At 35.2% G+C, this 21,767-nt stretch overlaps 1 protein-coding gene across 2 annotated transcripts in view; it reads left to right on the forward strand.

The window, feature by feature from the left end:
* The first annotated feature begins 3,697 nt into the window (after positions 1-3,697).
* The window catches only part of LOC118271827 (protein lozenge), a 62,397-nt gene continuing 44,327 nt past the window's right edge, over positions 3,698-21,767 (forward strand). For both annotated transcript variants that reach the window (XM_035588062.2, XM_035588063.2), the window contains exons 1-2: positions 3,698-4,685; positions 16,370-16,609. In XM_035588062.2, coding sequence (XP_035443955.2) covers positions 4,574-4,685; positions 16,370-16,609 — 352 coding nt within the window. In that variant the 5' untranslated portion in view covers positions 3,698-4,573. The remainder of the gene's footprint in view (positions 4,686-16,369; positions 16,610-21,767) is intronic.

Genomic DNA, 21,767 nt, shown 5'->3' on the forward strand with positions numbered 1-21,767 from the left:
ACTTATATCCAACTAATGATCTGCAGTTTTGTACCTAACTTGTCACTGATCTCATGAATAAATCCTCAATCGTAAACAGTAACAGCTAAACGAATGAGCCAATCAATGAACGTAGCTCGATAAAAACCACCAATCGTAAGGTATGCAAACCGTAAATTGGTTCGCGGTGGCACCGCGACTGATGCGGTCACCACTCTTTGTTACCGCAGACCAGCGACTCTTCACAACTGTTACAGGGTTGTAGGTCAAGTGGGTTACAAGATTTTGCAAACACAACTGACCACAACTTTCAATAGGTACGTGTAACTCGAACAATTATGGATTAGTAGATAATTTTACCTTATGATTAGACCATAACAGAAGGAATTGATTGAATTGTTCCATATTTCCAAAAACGTCTAAGTGGTGTAAGTATGACATACGGGGTTAACATCACATCACAACATCAGCCTATAAGTGGCCACTGCTGACCAAAGGCCTCTTCTCACACGGAGAAGGTTTATTTAAGCATTAATCACCACGCTTGTTCAATACGGGTTGACGTTTTCAAACTCATTATTGGAAATTATAAGCCCAGGTTTCCTCACAATGTTTTCCTTTATCGTTTGTGGTGTCTAAATAACCTTAGAAAGTACATATAACTCGGAAAAAGTCACATTCGTACTTGCCGTTGGTAAGTTTTAAACCCGTTCTCTCATGCTACTGTTCTGCCTGTAAGGCTAAAGTAAAGGCGCGAATCCTTCTTCCTCTAAAATCTAAAATAATAGTACATCTATAAGACTGAAATCCCCAGCCACCAAAGTTCAAGAACAATAAGTGTACAATAATTAGTTTGGTTGCGGGTGCTGTGGTTGCTTCCTTGCCGCCACAAAAATCGAAAACGTTGCGGTTATCGGGTTGCGGATGACGCGGGCATCATGTCATTACGTCACGTGGTCCCTTTGTGTCTGAACGACAAAGACGTGTTAATTAGTCATTTGATGACCGATCCTTAGTTACTACTGTCTACTAACTAACCGCTTTAATAACAGCTAGCTGTTTTAAGAAATGTTGAAGAAACTGTGCGTCCACACCCTATAAAATATTAACATTAAACCGAATCTTGTTAAAAGTTCAGTTCCGATTCCAAAGACTAATTAGGAAAAGAGCGTACTCCTTTTTTTTGAAAGGCCGGCAACGCACCTTTGATCACATCTCTGGTGTAGCGATCAGCGACACCCATGGACACCGTCCATGGGTGTCGCTGATCGCTTACCATCAGGTGACTCGTCTGCTCGTTTGCCACCTATTCCATAAAAAAGGACTAAGAGAAAGGACCTGGCTTCTTTCTAAAAATAAAGATTAGATGAATTAACAATTTAACTTAAGAAATAATCAGTTGTTTTTTAGTAGGTAATTTAAGTAATAAATAATCAGGTTTTGTTAAACACATACTTATATTATGTAATCCAGTAATACTTTACTATGCAGTTATGCAGTATTATTGTAATAAGGAAAATGTAGCCGATCTGGACGTCACTGGGGTGGGGAGATCTTTGGTCAACAATGGACGCATTATGGCTGGTATGATTGTTGACGATTAAAAAATATCCACAGTGTTCTTCTTGTCTTTGTTCTAAGTCATTCGCTAAAAAATAGTCACTCGGGTTTATTTATGTTGCCTCTGCGTTGCCTCGTTGGTCGAGTGATCGCAAGTGTGACTTCTGGATACTTACACACAATAAAGGCTAAAACTCATTGTAAGCATTTAACGATCTAATTAAACAGTTTTGTGGAACTGATAAATTAATATGAAACTTTGTTACCGTGCAGGAAGAATTTTATGAGGAAATTGTGATATAGACCAAAATCAGTCAGCTACGTGACTGCTAGTCACTAATTAACTAACAGAATCTTACAGCCGTACTCAGAGCAATTTAATGGCTACTTCGCCTAGTCCTCAGCTATTTTTTTTTTGGAACAAAATCGTTACTAATGAATAATTTAAGTAATCATTAAGTGTCTCTGAGTGCGGCAGTTAATCGTAATAATAACTAGCTATTGCCGCGCGGTTTCACCCGATGCTTACGGCAAACAGCTTCGCCCTCGTCCCTGAGTGATAAAAAGTTATCAACCAAAGCTTATACCCTGTCTGTGTACCAAATTTCATCAAAATCCGTTCAGTAGTTTCAGCGTTATTGACGGAAAAACTTCCAAACAAGCAAACTTTCACATTTATAAAATAGTTTAAACTATGACTATTGGATATGTATGTATAGGTACTGCCAGATAGCGTGGGTAGATTATATTTAAATAGGTACTTATGAGAGCATCTAAATTTAAAATCACTAATTCAATTTAGACGGAAATTCCTAAATGTTATCGTTTTTGTTATTACTTCTTTTTGTCTTGGTTTTACGTCAAATCAAAATATACGAGTCCTATACCTAATCTTAAATCAATCAACTATCCCTAGCAACATAATCAATACAATTGAAAATAAATAATTAGAATCATTTTTAAGTCAAAGGGTCATACTTTAGATGGCTTCCCTTCTATCGATACATTACATACTCAAGCTACACATCTTTATCGGACTGCTACATAGCACATCTCTGGTGGAAAAGCGCTCAAAGGCCGGTAATGCACTTGTAGCTGATTGCTTACTATCTGGTAAGCCATCAGCTTATTCGCCATTCTATCCCATAAAAAAGGTATTTTCACCTCGCTCATTGATAAGTATTTATGATAATAATGACCGAACAAGCACTTAAATGATCGTATGATTTGTGATTACGACAAAAAAGTCACACGTTTCAATGACACTTGGTGATTAATTGTTCTATTTGCAGTGGATTTTCCTGGCTTCGATTATGTTAATATTGATTATGTATTTATAATATGGTTTTTTGCCTTCATTCCAATAAATGCTTCGGTTGAAGTGTCCATAAGGCCGCGCGCACACTATCCAAGTCAGTGCAACAAGTACGCTGAATCCCGACGCGCGATACGGCGGCTACACGAGCACGAGGCGGCGGCGCGGCGCGGTTTACGATTTTTCCGGTCGCGAACTCCGTCTTCGCGACAGTAGGCGGGGCCGCCACGCCCAGCCGCGCACACGCCCACCGCACTATCTCAAGACCAAAACACGCTGAAAAATATACACCCACACATGAAACACGAAACTCATCAAAACGCAGTGAACCAACAAATTAAGCCAATATGTTAATGAGTATATAGTTTATTAGTACAAACGTGTCAAGTTACATACAATTTGGCAGCCATCAAACCTCATTAGTTCCATTAATTCGGAGCGGTAACCTTCTAATGTGATTGTTGCTATGTAATCTAATTTCACATTTGTAAACGTTATTCTGATTTCATCGTGTATTACGGATATTTTTTTTTATATAAACTCAAAAAATAGGATGTAATTTATTCTTATAGACATCTCTCTCCGTTGTAACCACAGCTAGCGGACCGAAAGAGGGAGATACGCAACCACGCTTTAAAATGAAAAAGCTCATAATATTTCCCTTTCAACAATGGAACTAAACAAAAATGGTTAATGGTACAAAACTTGCGCCGGTCTCACTTGCACATACCAAACAAGTTATTAGTGCGAGAGGGAGAAGAACAACGCACATTTTCCCGACAAATGAAGCGTGGCTAAACCGCAGATTGACCGCAGAGAATGGAGGCAGCGAGTGACAGAATGGCGGCGGTTCAGTAGTAGAGAGTCGCGCGGGCAGCGAACACGCGCCAGCCTCCGCGAGCGGCTGACTCACGCACCACGCGACGATACCTGACCCGCGTCAGACGTGGCTACAACTTTACAAAAAGCAAGCGCTGCGCGACCGGCCCAGGCGGCTCATTAACATAATCATATTCATATATAGAACAACTCTCAGCTGATGTTGACACAACACGGAGCGCGATTGTGAGTTACAGGTGTTCTTAGAACTTTGCCGGATCCGTTCATGTGTCGAATAGTTCCCATTGGAACCCGCACTAGTGTAGTGACTCATCTAAAATGACGAAAGTTAAATTCAAGAAATCCCTCGGTTTATAGAATGAGCATCACTGGATTAAGGAAACAAAACACAATTACATTACAACTGTAGTGCGACATACACGGACAATTTGTGAGTGAAACATCGAACACATTTGTTTACAATAAAAGTTTTATTATACTTGTAATAATATAGACTCTAAACGCTACGAAGAGACTGACAAAGTATTAGGATCCAAAGATTTTCTAATCATAGTATATTATCGGGTAGACGCTAACATACTGGTACTCGCTGGCGACTCACGTGCGAGTGTGTTCATACGGTTGGGCGAAGTACTTGAGTACTGTATTGTTGTTGTGTACAAGGTGTAGAATAAAACTTTGGCAGCCTGCCAGTGCTCAGTCAAGCGAAGGTCGTGAAGAGTGCGGAAGTGTTGGAATTCGAGTGTTCAAACGAGCCCTTACTTGCCGAAATTAGAATTTTATTACGTTGTTGTGTTTGGTGTCGATTGCTGCGTCAGTGGGACAGTTGGAGGACGTCGACCGTGGCGGTGCGGCAAGTGAAGTGTGATGGTGTGAAGGATGCATTTGCCGTATGAGTCCCGAGGCCGTCGGCGGCGTGAGATGGCTGAGCTGGAACCTTGGTGGCTGCAGTCCATCGTCGATGAGACTCTTGCCGAGTACCCTGATCTAGGTAACGTACAATAACACCTACATACACTTTACTTCCACTTATAGCAACGGGTTTTTCCCATCAATACGAGTATCATCCAAAACTTACTTTATCTATTTCTTTTCTAATAACGACCTTAACAACATGTCAGCTTAATATTTATAGCAAAGCCTACGTGTATGAATAAGTCGTTGAAGAAGCTAAGCTCCATCCGGTCGGTGCTAAGGTCAAAAGTTGTTTATCTTGAATATTTGTTACGGTTACTAAGAAACCATTATCTGCCTTTATTTGGAGACTTACGATTGTTACAATATTTATATTTTTTAATATTTTTTATTGGATTTCGTTTTCAGAGATACTAATTAATAAGTAATTAAAGTAAAATAATATCATTTCTAACAATATACCAAGTGGTATATTATTATTATGAACCGAAAAAATATACTGTCTTCTCGATATTATCGTGCTCAAGTAAAAGACATCAACGCGGATGTTAGAGAAAGTCCGAATGGAAGATAATTTAATTTAATCTACAAACTGAATAACATATAAATCGACACATTATTAATTCAATAAATTATAGTTTGTAATAGTGTTAGATATGTAGATAACAAATAATACCAATTTCTTTTATTATTATTCTTAAGCAAAATACGTACGGTACTGGAATTTTAATGATTCAATTAAAAATTTCTGTTTATAATGACATTTTCGTTGAAATATCTTAATAATGCTAATAAAGTGTAATTAAGTATGACTCAAGGGATTTTTTATAATTACGTTTAAAAAGAAATTAATGGGTCACATTGAAATGACGTTTCCAATGATTAATTCTGAAAAAATCTTGATATTTTGGTTCGTGGTATTTTCTTTTTTAATGTAAATTATTCACTTTGGGAAAATCTCATATTAAGAAGATTATTTTTATGTCAACAAGCTATATCCTTCTTATAATTTTTCTAATTAATTATATTGGAAATCCCCCATAAATACCCCGTTATAGTAAAGTTTATTGTGACATAAATTGTATTATTTATGTAATATAACAACTTGTCTGTATTTCCCCTGCAACCGACAGAATATAAGCCTCTTGTCTTAATCACATAACAAACAAGATTTTCTAATTTAAAACTACTTATAATATTGTCTGTTCAATTATATTATATTAAAAATCAATGATGGCAATAAGAAGAAATATTTCGTCCAGTGTATCAAATTGACCAATACGAATTATCTTACTAATATTATAAATACAAAAGTTTGTTAGTCTGGTATGTTTGTTACGCAAACACGTCAAAACCGCTGAAGTGTTCTGGATGAAATTTCCAAAAAAACAGGGTAGATTAAGGTCTGGAATAACACATAGGCTGCTTTAGGACTGCGGGCGAAGCCGCTGGCAGAAGCTAGTTTTAATATACATACGTGCGTTTTGTTTAAAAGTCAAAGGATTTATTTCAAAAATTCCTTAAAATTATCTTTTTAAAAAGACGTCTATCCCGTTATACTTAATGAGTATCAGCAGATAAGTCCAGTCAACGATATCGAATATGGCCATATTATTGTACAAACAGTTATAATCCAAACATCTTTTTTCCAATAGGATTAAAATTACGTGGGCTTTAATTCTTCAGAAAAAAAAATCAAATATCGTTTTGTAGTGCTTATGTGTAAAAATTCGAAGAATGAATGAATATGAATGGTGATTGGTGATTGCTTTCATGTTCCTTAGTGTTATATTGAGAAGTAACGTTACTATATTGTAGAGTTGTAAAGGTACTAATACCAGTAATCTTTGTCGGATTATGAATTAACAAATTAAAAGTATTATAAATATTTAAGTACGGATTCTATAGGGATTATACTTATTTAATGTTACGTCTGTTTTTTTTTCAAAAATATTTCTCAGATTGAGCGATAATCATATTTATAATATGTATAACATTATCTCAAAACTAGACACATCCACGCGCTTACACCTGCTCTGCACGGCTCCTTTTGGTCGTAGTATGATGTTTATTGGCCTATACTCTTTCTTAATAAATGGACTATCCGATACAAAAAGAATTATTCAATTCTGCCCAGTAGTTCCGGAGATTAGCGCGTTCAAACAAACAAAACTTCAATTTTATATAAGAAAATAGTATATGTATAACATATGTTTTCAAAGTTAATTTTACTAAGATATTTTATCTTATAAGGTTTAAAGAATGTAACAAATATTTTGTACATACTATCTTTCTTACAGAACTGAATCCTTCTCGATATTTCTTTCTCCTTACACATTTAAATCAGTTATTTCATCATTAATTTTCTATTAGTCATCGTTCCTTAAATCGAATCTAACATTTCGATTTTGTCCTCTCGATGATACAGCATTTACTAAACACGTTAATTCCATTACAGCATGAGCCAATAATTTGGATGAATCAGTACTGAACTTGTATAAACATTGAACATTTCAAATCATTAATTGCTAATGTTAATTACATTTCGTTGGAAATATTTCCATTTGAATCTGTAGAGCAATTAGATGTAAGGGTGGGAACACACGTGAGGCACACTCGTTGTAACGAACCTGTTCAGTGTACACTTGCCTAATGAGGATGAATGTGATGGACGAAAACTATAGTCTGTTACTAGGTATTGTGTTAGTACCCGAATGGCACAAATTTCTATTGCAAAGTTTGAGAAATTATGTCAAAACTTATTTCAATATATTGATTTTATTGCATTCAAAGAGATCTTATACCATTTATCTACAGTTTAACTATTTCCAAAGAAATATTGTCTATCTATTTAATAAAAAAATGTGTTCGTGTTTTACTAAACAGTTACGATTGGTTTAACAAGGACGAACGAAAAAACGATTTTAATACCTACATATTCTATTATAAAATATAAATATTGAAAACATCCATAACCTATGCGTATCCACTTTAATTTTCATAAATAATCAACCCGCAAACACCACACTAGGCGCATCATTGACCACACTTGCTGTTTTTATAGTGCCACTGATCATTATAAGCCACAAATTAGCAAAAAACCCTTCATAAAATTGCTCTATATTTAATATAAACACTATCTTATATGCACTTTCAATGATATTCTACTAAATTATAAATAGAATTGTCAACGCCGCCGTCGTCGGCTTTTACTGGTAATGTTGCTTCGCTTTTTCGACAATTTCTCATTAGTAGCACGGAGTCTGGAAATGTACACGGTATTATGGCAATAGGCACACCACCCATTATTACATCGGACTTATAACATAAATAAATTGTGAAAAGTGGGTGTAGGTACATTGTACAGTGGCATTACGTGCCATAATGTGAACCTCTGCCTACCACTTCGGGGATAAAAGGCATGACGAAACTTTTGTTAGGTTTGTAAAATGTCTTATAATATCATCACTAGGGTTTTTACAGGTGAACCGATGACATTTCCCAAAACCCCCTAGTTTTGGGAAATGTCATCGGTTCACCTACTGCATACTTTAGGTGCCTACTTAGACACTTTAGGATTGAGAACTTTGATATCACTGGTAATTCAAGTGTTACTCACTCTCAGTTTGTAACTACTCAGAAAAACCTTAACTGTGCTTATTCTTTACTCAATGTGATCAAACTCTCTCTAAGTTTCATCTCTAACTATGGATCTCATTCTAAAACCTTTGTTTGAAATTATTTTTACGGAGTTTCTGTCAAAAGTTAAGATCGACGCAAAGATTCTGGATCAAGATGAGTTCTTAATTTTGGTTGGAACTCTTGTGAACATGAAGAATAAGAAATAACGTTAACGTTTTTAATATTATTTTCTCTCTTTAATATTATTCTAACTCTTTTTAATATTATATAGTTAACATATCATCTAATGACTTCTCCCAACTTGGGCAAGGCGAGATCGTTTTGAACAAATTAAACATACACAGAACATGTCAATATAACTGCACTGGGATCAACGACCTCATTATCAATATATTGAATAATAGTAATGTACTATAAACGTTTTCCTCTAAAGATATTTGAGTAATGCAAATACAGACAAGATATTTGAGTTCAGTAGATATCTATTTCGGTGCTAAATACCTCAATATTTATATAACAAATCATGTTTTTCTAGTCTAAATAATACATCAGACGACTAGAATTAACAGGTTTAATAGGTATTGCACCTAGTATTTACCATGTATTTTCTGATATTTTCTCTTATTGCGCTTCTTTTAATGTTTACATAAGAAGTCTGTATTTACCATTATTAGTGCACAAATGTAGTTCTTCGTATCTACACTTGTCTCAATTAAACAATTTAGTAGCTATTTTTATTTTTTTTTGTCTGCGCACGCTGCTCTCATGATGAAGAGTCCTTCAGTGACTCGAAACTAGTAGAGCTTTTCTACATTAATGTACGTGAGTAAACCGTGATTTTTAGTTAATTTAGTAAGTATGTCTCACGATAATTATTATAATCTTTATTTTATTTAGTTTAAGGGCCGGACTATGTTGACATTTTTCATATCGTTTGTGAAATTTATGGATATGGATATGGGTTTTGTATGTTTTTCAAACGTTTTAAGTTAATATAACACGATACTTTTATAAAATAAATCATTTATTTCTCCCTTTTCATTCTCTATTTCACTATTGGAATCGATAACTATACTCACACAGATGGTGACTATATTTCGTGCGATGTTGAGTAAACATATCAATTGGTAATGAACAAATAAAAAAACGACGAAATCTATGCTTCAATAAATAAGAATACTGATCCTACTCAATACTTTTTAAAACGTACCTGAACAAGAATGGTAAAAATTGTATAATTTACATAACAAAACTTCACTCTTTCGAATCTAAATATTAGCATACGCAAGTGCGTCAACCGTATCTCAGGTAGCCGTGGTCAAACACATTCGTTTATTTATGAACAAAAAATGTTTCAAGTATGATCACCGTTAATGTGACATCTTTAGTTCTCTCATTCTCTATTTTTCTCTTTCTGTCTCCCATACTTCATACTATGTCACAATCATCTGCTGAAATTTGGATTACGTCCATTAATGATGATGAACCTATGTCTTCCTCAAACCTTGCACTTGAGAGGCGGCTTGAAGATTATAGTAGGGTAGGCCACCAAAATGTATGAGAATGCAACTAATCATCTATGGTAGTTTTGGGATATACTGTCCTACCGACAAAAAATAAATCGCTACTTTTTTCGAAGAAGATAACAAAAATGCTTATAAATAAATACCCTTACTTGTAAACAGTATAAAAGTCAGCTAGATTTATTTTTCTATGTATAATTCAATTTTGATTATTGTATTAAGGATGATTTAACTACAAAACGGAAAGTATGATATACATACATACACATACAGTACGATGAATATTTTTTTCCTCACATTGTTATCGTTTAGATATTAACTAAGGTTTGTCGTTTATTTAAATGTAATTAATATAATTTTACATTGTATATAAAAAAAGTTGATTAACCTGTATTCTATAATGAATAAATGCTTAATTTACTAATAGGTTTTGTATTAACAGTAGCTATTTATTTATGACAAATTAATTATTTATTAATTTCTCGTAAATAAATTACCGTTTTCTATCAGATATAAGTAAGTAAATGTATTCTGGTTTCTTAAACACATATTGATTCCGTACTACGTGTAAAAAATAATTCAATCTGACTCACTCCAATGGAATTGGTTTAAGGAAATATCGAAAATTCTTATTTTATTTTTATTTATCAATAATTTGTTGTTCAATAAAAATGAAGTCGTCACAATAACGGTTTGATATTCGTTTTAAACTTCTTATATCCTCTGTCAAGAACGAAGCGGATTTCCGCATTCGTTTTTCAGCGATGGCGACAAGCTCTCTTCTTCCCGACGCAGATTTTAACGTTTTATGTAACGTTGAGTTTTCTACTAAATTTCATTCAAAAAATTCAATGTGTGCAACAAGCTCGTCTCTTCATCCTTAGCTTCAAACATGGCTTTTTTAAGGGGGGTAAATCATCCAATATTTTATCTCGCCTTGTGCGAAGCGAGAGAGAGTGTCAGACTCTTACCGACTAAAAACCATCCCGTTCCTACTCCTGCTTTTTGAGCAACAGCCCTGGTAAACCATGATAGTCCGCAGCTCCGGATCGGGAATCAGCCCTACTGGGACCATCTGTTGTGGTCTGATGGCACTTTAAAGCTCGCACGGCACGCGATGTACCGTACGCATGGATTTGGTTCTGGTCGGGCTGTGAGCTACCCTTGCTCGCCGTCCGTATACCTGCACTTACGGTAGCCGGAGATTGCGATCCCCGACGCCCGGAGTGTCTCTCGCGACGGGTGGGGCGTTTCTGACATGGCTAACGATGTGCAAACTAGCGTATTAAGATAAGAAGAGCATATCGACACCAGCAATTTATACTGCGCTAACTCAAAAAGCGTACTTTACAGTAGAGGCGTTTAAAGGGAAAATCGTGATAGCTTTTACATTAATTAAGATACTTTTTTGAAATTTGGTATGCTTAATATTTAATTTATTCATTGTAATATCTCATATTTATATTTTCTTAATTATTTCTATTTTTTGATTTAGCGCAAGTTAGCCGTATATAAACGTAATTCAACCAAAAATTTTTACATCTTATACACGTCTAACTTATGTTAGCGTAGTGTAATACGGGACGTCGTAGTGCATGATCAATCATCTGATGCATATTTCAATATTTTATAAAGAACATGTACTTACTCACAAAAAGAATAGTCAACGTACCATTAATAAACTAATTTATACGTTAACACATAAGTATTTACTATGTAAAAGTCGCTAAGTCGTTCATTTTACAAACGAACAAGTATACACACGAACGCACTAAACTACGCTAACTATGAGTTAGTGCAGTGTTGCACGGATTTTGACCAAAGTAATTCCCGCGCACACTCCGCTAATAATAGTTGGCGTAATATAAATCGAGTGATTTCAAAAAGTACCTTTACTTAGCGTTTTATAAGATTTGTAACTTTCTTATTTTTGCATATTTCTTCTCAATTTTTTTATGACGTATGTAAACACACATTTTAAGCAACTTGGTATAAAAAAGTTTTTTCCAAATTTCGAGTTAGCGTAGTATAAATTGCTGGTGTCGATATTGTTGGCATTCAATCTCAATACTGGTTTCTTAATGGACTACTAATCATCATCATCATCTTACCAGTTTTCCTAACTTTCAATAGTTTAAAAACTTAAATCACAGTTACAGCAACACAAGCTCAATCTCACCAGTAACCCTTCCCAACTCTTCGACCGCACCTAACCCGCAGTTTGTGGCTCCATAATTCCTATATACCATCAGCTTCCGTAAATACTAAAACCGCATTTACACTGTTAATGTTTTTATGATTTCTTGAACCGTTACTTCTTGATTTTTTGAGATAGCACGCAAAGTGAGCGGTGTGATTGCGTCCTTTACTGAGTTGATTTAGGAATATTTAAGTTATTTAGTTTTTGTATTATCGTCGCGCCTTTTTCGTTTATCCCCGAAGGGGTAGGCAGAGGTGAACATTACGGCACGTAATGCCACTGTACATTGTATAGGTAGTTTTATTTTCACACCCACTATTCACCATTTGTGTTACTAGTCTAATGTAATAGGGGGTGAAATGGTGAGGATGTAATATATTTTTATTTCAGTACGTTATTATTTTGTTTTGAAATGAAATAATATTATTAAGGTTTGTCCCTGTTATTTAGTAGTAAGGGGAAACACCTATACCCAAGAGCATCTTACTAATTAATTTTATGTAATCGCTACCTAAAGGCCAAAATGATATTAATCAAGAATATAATTTTCCGAAAACATACCTAGTCTTTAATATCGGCGTAGCTACGGTACATAAACATCCTATTAGTTTAATGTAGGTAATTAGTACGTGAAAAAACCCAGGCTACCAAATCCAATCGAAAATACGATATGCAAATAAAAAATATTGATCACAAACTCCTGCACATTGTTGATTTTGGAGGTAATTAACATGTTATCTCCAATGACCAACCTGACATACAACCTGTCACTCAAACGTAATCACACCTAAGGTAAACGCAGGTATTAACGACCCCCCTAAGACAATTTTGAAATGAACCATATTTTTTAGTACACTGGTTCCTCTAAAGATTAATAGTTTCATTTTATATGCTAGTGTTATGTATAAAATATGTATTTACTGAATCAAATAGATTAAAATAGAGGATTATCCTTTAAAAAATAATTTATAATGTGACTTAGTCGATTGTTGCTATTACCGACCCATAAAAACGGCTGTGAAGCTATTAACGATTTTTATGCAGCTATTCCCGATCGTGTATGATAGGAGGCCTTTTTCCAGTAATGGCATGTTTATAAGCTAGTGATGGTGATTACCGATCTTAATAAAATACAACAAAATAAAAATGCAAATACTTATTCGTATTTTTTTATTGTCGTTCTTTTTAATAAAACAAATTGGTACTTCATTTTTCTTCACTTAAATTAAGAACCGGCTGAACTCCGCAAATTTCATTCTTATACTTAGCGTCCCGTTTGTCTCGTAATGTAGTTTTGGGAATATTAACCCTTTTTGATGCCTCATATACACTCTCATTAATTACTTTTCGCCGCTTTTGTGGCTCCATACTTCTGGAAAAAAATATAATTGTATGTTTTATGTTGCTTTAGCCTAGAAGTAGCATTGATTAATAGGTACCTATTATTAATTATTATGTTATCGGCTTAGTCACGTAATGTTTTGACGAGGAACTCGACTAGTTTCAAGCCATGCTAGAGGCTCATATTCATGAGCAGCATTACGCGACACACGACGCGGCGATCGTCAAAACATTACGTGAGTAAGCCGATAACATAATAATTAATTTAGTATGTCTCACGAAAGTTACAATAAAATCATAGGTACCTATTATGTTATAAAAGTAGGTGAGAAATTAATTAATCTATATACGATCGGTAATAGCTTCTTATAGTTGGTATTGCCGACCCTTATGGATCGGTAATAAAGTATGTAAGTATAAACATAAATTGTATTACCGACTCATAAAAAAATGGTTATTTAAATCCAATTGACCTTCGGAGTAAAAACTAGATTATAGTTGATTAATGTCACAAAAAATATGAACAAATGCACACTGTTTTAAACACAAAAACAATAATTTTGTACTGTAACTATTAAATATCAATCCTCGAAAAATATCACAACTTTGGTTAAATTGACAACGCTAAAAGGTAAAAACTAGATAAAAAAGTTTAGTCGCTAATAGATTTTTATAAAGACTGATAGCTTAGATTTAAACTGGTTCTTAAAAATACTTGTGTTTGTGTGATATAATAACATAAAAGAAAAATAAAACGAAAAGTTACGTTGCTGCCATTGCCGACTTATGGGTCGGTGATAGCTGCCACGACTAAAACTGATGAAGCTAACACCGTCCCGTTTTAATTTAAAGTTTTATCGTTTCAAATTACTTTTTATTAATAAAATGTCGTAAGAAATCAAAAGTTGATACTTAAATGAATACATTTAGTAATATAAGATAAAGTATAGACGTCATTTGTTTGTATAAATGTCTTAAATAGAAAAGTCATGTACTTACTTGAAGGAACAAGGGAACAGTACGCCATGTCCTGCGTCCACGCTGCCCCGTAGTAAATGACGTATTTTATCTATTTTCTGCACAGCTACTCACAGTAACGTAAAAGTATACGATGGTCAAGGAATAAACGCGTCTGTAACTTTGCCTACCTATAGTTAGAATAGTTCTAGAAACGTAAAGATTTCGAATTACTTTTATAGGTCGGTAATAACTGCAGATTTTCGATGGGTCGTTAATAGCTGCGTTTACCTTACTTACTCGATATGAAATCGTTGCAAATCGATGAGAAACGTCGAATCATCGATGTCGGCTAACCATCGTCATCGTTAAATCGCTACACAAGAGTTTCAGGTCATCCTCGCCAAAGTTAATGATTAAAACCACATTGTAAATTATACAATATTAAAAACTCAATACAGCTTGTACGTGGTCATTATATTTAGTTATAAATAACTGTTTTTCCTTGTCCAATCTAATATTTTTATGGGCGAAGCGTTACAATTAGTCGCCGGCGAGCCGTATGATAACAGTTAGTGTTGTGCTGGTACTCAGTTACTGACATGTTTGTTTAACTGGTATTTATCATTTCGTTATAGTTGACGTTTGGCTGATGAACATACGAAGGAAGTTAGTTAATTAATTAGTATTATTATTGAATGTGAACGTAAAGGAACAACGGTTTAGTGTAAAAGGCTTATTGAGAATTGAATACTGTTTGTCTAATTTTTTCTTAGTTTAATTTAAAATAAAATTCCTAATTGAAAATAAAATGACTAATGCATAAAGATTATTCCACCATCATAAGGCATACTGACAGATTATGTAAATATGCGTACCTATCCACAATCATATCGGTCCACGCATACCGACAGAGTATGTAAATATGCGTACACTGACTATAAAAATTGTGTCAATCGGTTGGACGTTGACTCATAATTTGCACCTACCCACAGAGGCTAGCACATCAAAGTAGCCTAATAATTAATTTCTTTAAGTATTAGTTTTTCAATTCTATTACGAAAGCTATAACGTTAAAAATCTATTACAGAAACACAGTTAAATGATCCAACCTGTGTGCACCTACTTAGATTGACCTTGAACCTTTTAGTATACTCGAAGAAAAATTATAAAAATATGCCTAAATTCATCCTGCATACTTTACAAATGGACATGTAATAATAGTGTATGTATATTTTATTATGCTCTACATGTTAATTGAGCAAACTCTTGGAGGAGGCAAGATTCGACAGCGCTACCAATTCTGAGAATTCTACGTCACAGTACAATGCTTTAAACACGATGACGTATGAAGTACAGACGTTGGTAATTACGTATTGCACTGTAATATAAACCCATGTTTACGTCATGGTTGAGCAGCGTTACGGTTGTTAGTATTGATAGTAAAAATATTCATTATATATAAAATTCTTAGTAGTAGTACGGCGTCTGGAATTGTGCCCAGTATATGGCAATAGGCTCACTACCTATTACATGGTGCTAATAACACAAATGGTGAAAAGTGGGATACATTGTACAGCGGCATTATGTGCCGTAATGTGCACGTTTGCCTACCCCTTTGGGGACAAAAGGCGTGACGTTGCATATATCATTATTAAGTATGTTGAAACAATCGATCGTGATGTGGATTTGATACGTGTTTATTGTTTGACTTAGTTCTTAGTATTAGCATGCAGTGTATAGGTTGTAGGTATATAGGATTTGGTGCTGCACAAGTCCTGGCACCGAAAAATATAATATTATTATCCTTGTAAAATAGTTTTTGGTGCTGTTCGTGTCAGGACACGAAATCTTTTTAAATAAAGATGTTATGACTAATCAACTTAATTAATATAAGATATGCACATAATAAGTGCAACTTCCATGTATAATGCAAGCAACTCTATCGCTGTATACTGGGTAATATTCCAAGCTTCATGTTGTTCTGCGAATTCTAGAAAAGCCAATTACGTGTTCTGCTGACGAGACAGTCCTTCAAAATTCAACCTAAAAGACAAAGTCTAGATACCAAAATAATAAAATTTTCTTTGTTGACAGTAAGAACGGGCAGTCCAGACTACATGTGCTCAATGCTGCCTCAACACTGGCGGTCGAACAAGACCCTGCCGGGAGGGTTCAAAGTGGTAGCCCTAGGAGAAGTTCTCGACGGAACCCTGGTCACTGTCAGGGCTGGCAACGACGAGAACTGCTCCGCGGAGCTTAGGAACAACTCTGCGGTGATGAAGAATAGGGTTGCCAAGTTTAATGACTTGAGGTTCGTCGGGAGAAGCGGGAGAGGTGAGTTTTATTGATAATTTTAATATTTATTTGTTAAGTTCGTGTGACGGCTCGACCGGAGTGATACTACGGCCTCACAGAAAACCGACGTGAACAACGTTTACGTTATGTTTCGTTGTTTGTCCAAGGTTGCCCCTTTCTCAATCTTCCCAAACCCCGATTGTCCCTTGAACCTTTAAATTCCTAATCCCCAAAAGGTAAGCAACGCAATTGTAACGCATCTGGTGTCCTTATGCGGTGGCAATTGTTTTCATCAGGTGACCTGCTAATTAACCAGTTTATGCTATAAAAAAACTTGGAAAAGACAAGCTTCTAATTTGTTTTTACATTCAAATTCCCTTTATACCAAACACTTAGGACGGAAATAAAGACTTGGTTATAACTACTTCGTAAAGTTGACTTGATCACTTGAAACACCACTTGAGAAATCAAATCGAACGCAAATAATCTTGTAATAGACAGATATCTAAATATTAGTACAATAATATCAAGTTGCCACACTTCAATACTTGTATCTAAACCAAATATTCATACGTGTAAGTTTTATTTCACCAAAGATTGCACATGATAAATGCAACACCCACTTTTCTCCCGTTCTGTTATAAAAATCTTATGTAAAAGGGAAGATATCACTCCTACATACTAGTAAGTAGGTGCTAATATAAAAAATCCTGGACCAATGAGGAAAGCCCAGTTGTGAAACGAGGAAGTGGAAAACCTCATTACTCGTTCACAGAATTTGAACTCAAAAAAATGTTCAAGTAAGTTCTACGAAGACAATCTTGAAGCCTCGTACGACACTTTTCCTAAAATCTCATCAATAGAGCCAGTTTCCGAAGAAAAACCCATTAAGTTTTCAACAATGTATAAGGAAATACCGCAATTGAATATAGGTAATCACAATTGAACTTCTTACAAGACATTACATAAGTAAGCTTACTTCATACAAATTAGTACGAATTGAACTTCACGCCAAATTTTTTTCTTAAAGCTATTATAGATTATTTTTTTGTCAAATTCAATCAGAACATACCACCCACACTTTGATTAATGGTTCAATATTTAGACTTTGTACGCAACTTGTAATAAAAAAATATATAAGTACTACTCTATTTGCCGTTATTAACCTACATACGTGTAAAAAACGTATGGTACCAAAGGTTAAACAATGGGTTTAGGTAACTATAGAAATATTTTTTAAATTATTAACTGAATCACTCGATTATTACACACAACGTCACGCCTTTTTTTAAGATGCACATTACGACACGTAATGCCACTATACAATGTACACCCACTTTTCACCATTTGTGTTATAAGTCCCATGTAATATGAGCCTATTGAACTCGATTATTATTATCACTTTTAAGAGTCAATTCTGTAAAATACTGGTATGTTAATTAACTAAATCAATGGCTTGTAGAAACTAAAAAAAACTGTCTCAATTATCACACAATAAGAGTCGTTTGTTAGCTGACCGTAAGCGAAAAGTCTAGAAGTCTATTAAAGTCAAATCAATGGAAAAAATCGGCAGAATCTTGATAAAACCCAAGGCTATTCTGAGAAAATTCTAAAAAAAAAAAACGATAAAAGTCAGTCTAAACCTAAAGTTCACAAAGCATAAATATTATCATGAACTTGTAATCCAAATACTTACTAGTTCAACGTTGTGTCGCCATCAAGTCTCACTTGGAGGCCATATGACTTATCGTACATAAAGCACTTCAAGCTATCCAAAACCAGTATAAACTGACCGCTAAACGTGCAGACAGATCAAACAAAGCGAGACCATGTTTAACTGGATTAACACCGTGAGTACGAATACTCAGAAACTGTTCTCACACCAAACTAACTACATCAAGTATTTAGTGTGAATATCCACTTACTACGGTCAAGTTCAAAGTTCCAAATATTTGACCATAATGTAGAAAAACCGGTAAGAAAATCCATACACACTTCCTAACACATTTCTAAGAATATTATCTCGATAATGTTTGGTTTTATAACGTACAAATATTGTGCAATTGATTTGGGTGTTTCCATGCGAATTATAAATAGAGTCCAGTTATGGTAATTTGAACTTTTTTGCGGCCTATTTAGAGGTCAGAGACTCAGCTACTAAACTCTCTGTGGTTATAGATTTGTTTTGTAAACATTAACAGATGAAAATATTTTGTATTGACGGTTTTCTGTAACATAACTACATGCAGTCGTGAACAAAGTACCTTATAGAGTTTGAGTTCAACGACAGATATAAGAAGATATTGTGTTCTCAATTGATTTAGGCAAAGTCTGGTTCAGAAATTGAATAATTTTAGCCGAGATACATATTATCTGATGTTTTACGCTAGCTTCTGCTAGCAGCTCTGCCCTCGATGCTGAGGCATGGCGTACCAGTGTGTTATTCAAGACCATGATCTACCTCTGTTTCAGGTTTCATCTCGATACCTTTAGACGTTTGGATGTAAAGGAGTATCAAACAAACATACAAACTTTCGCATTTTTAATTAGTATAGGATAGAAAACCACCCAGTTTGAGAAGTTTAAAAGCCAGACCTGAATTCATAGTTACATTGTACGAATCGACGTAGCAGTAGTAACAGTAGTAAGTGTTGACTGGTTGATATACATAGCTAACCATATATTGGTAGTGTAGTAGGGCCGCATAATAATTGGTTAATCTGGCGCTGAACGCGGCCGACCGCCGTGATTTGCGCACCGCCTGTCTAATAAACGGATTACTGATTTTATTGTCAACGTTACTGTTTGTAGGGTCAGTAGTGAGACTAAGTAAAGTCAAAATGTTTCAGCTACTTAAGTTTGTACAAGTTTTATTGTCCAAAGTAAACGATTAAAAGAGAAATCGATTAATCTCAGTCAGTCTAACATATTGTGATGTTAGCATAATAAGTACTGGGGTTACTTAATTTTGGTCACGGTTGGCGCGGTGGCTGCGCAACCGGCTGACGCGTAACGTATAACGGTTTCGATTCCCGCACGAAGCAACTCTTAGTGTGATCCACAAATTTTTGTTACAGGTCTGGGTGTTGTGTATGTAAACTTGTATGTTTGTAAACGCACCCACGACCCGGAGAAAATCCTAGTGTGGGACAACGTCGGTCAATTTGTCACCCGAGATTGATATGATAAATCATCTAAACTTTATCAATCATTTTTTGGTCAGCAAATGAAAAATAGGTTTTCTACATTCATATTTCTCAAGATGACATAGGTATGAAGCTACTACATTTCTTAAATTTAATTATACAACTGAACAGAAACAGTCATAAAATCGTTTCTCAATTCGAAATTCGAATCAAAAATCCAATCACATTCTATCAGCGGATCTTCAAAAATAAATATAAACGTATCGTCTTGATAGAAATATTGACGTATGGTACATGTGAAGATGATGAATGACAGTACACTTGATTGAAACACACGTATTGATAAGCCATGGTCATGTAACAGTCAGTTGTGCTGACTTGAGCTGTCACTTCAATTAAATTAGAAGTGAAGAGACGAGGCTTAGTTTCGTGGGCTATGGGAATCTCTTCTTCTTCGTTTCTTCATTACTGAAGGTCGTGTCTGCATAGAGAATCCTTCTTTAAGGTCTTTAGCATAGCCCTCCTTAAGTTCCTGTCTTCGGCATGTTTATATTGACTGCACGGTTGGTGCGGTGGCTGGACAACTGGCTGCCGCGCAACGGGTAGCGGGTTCGATTCCCGCACGGAGCAACTCTTTGTGTGATCCACAAATTGTTGTTTCGGGTCTGGGTGTCATGTGTATGTGAACTTGTATGTTTGTAAACGCACCCACGACACAGGAGAAAATCCTAATGTGGGGCAACGTTTTTAAAAAAATAAATAAATATAAAACGATGTTGATTAAAAGGCACGTTAGGTTCCCGATCTGGTCTGACCATCGTGTTGGAGAACCGCCTCATGCCCTTCACCTCTCACCTTTCCGTAATCTTAATCTTTTCCAAACTATCAATCTCTCGATGAGAAACATGTCATGTCCAAAGTAAGACAATGTTATATGAGACTAAGAAACACATAATATTACATTATTATAAGCGATACAAACGACAAAACGTATCAACATCAACAGCCTACAAGTAGCCACTGCTGACCAAAGACCTCTTCTCGCATGGAGAAGATTTGAGCATTAATCACCACGCTTGCTCAATGCGAGTTGGCGATTTCAAACTTATAATTTTAAATATACATCCAGGTTCCCTCACTATGTTATCGTTCACCGTTGCACAAAAAGTATGGTGCTTTCGAATCTGTGGTCAAGTGCAAACGAAAATATATTTCTGACGTTACCCCAATCCGCCTTCAATCCAATCAATCAATAAAAATACTTTGCAAAAAAAATTATTAATCCTTTAAAAAAAATCAAAAGAGAATAAAGACATGAACGTCATAAAACTAGTTTCGACGCAAAATAACATTGAGGTCACTAAACAACGCTACCTACCTACTGTTTATCATCTCAAAATTCACACATGCATAATTATGAACCTGTCTATAGATATGCGAGTTATGTGACGTATGACACACATATAAAGAGGAAAAAACTTGTTCAGCCTTCAAAATTCAGAACATAATTTATTCTACAATATTACTCAACAGTAGGTCTGAAGTTAGTCTGACATAAACACCTCAACATAATAAAAAAATTGTCAGTACCCTTCAAGCGAACATGTTGATATGAATCATTAATACACATTATCTAATATTGACACTAATTGGATGCCGCAACGAGATATGTCATAATAAGGAAAATGGTTGGCGCGCATCACTCGTAATAACTATTACTATCGTTCACTTGCGCACGCGCAAAAAATCATTACGCAATCAGTACGATATCGTGTGACCTTTACTGACCCCGTCCTTGGTTTCTCGGGCAAATGTGATTTCCCGATGATTGATTTAACAACAAAAGAAGCCTTAAAAACCCGACGTCATTAAAAAAAAAGTTGGAAAATTGGCATGACGCACAGAATAGAATCGTCAACGATGACGACACTGCGCGCGCAGACCGGTTTCTCAGTCTATGCACGTTCTTTATAAGTTTATCAGATCACGTCAATGTGTTGCCTTATTATATTGGAATCTTTAATCACTACGCGGTAGGTAGGTTTCATAAA

This window comes from Spodoptera frugiperda, chromosome 5 (genome assembly GCF_023101765.2).
Source record: "Spodoptera frugiperda isolate SF20-4 chromosome 5, AGI-APGP_CSIRO_Sfru_2.0, whole genome shotgun sequence".
Lineage (NCBI taxonomy): Eukaryota > Metazoa > Arthropoda > Insecta > Lepidoptera > Noctuidae > Spodoptera > Spodoptera frugiperda.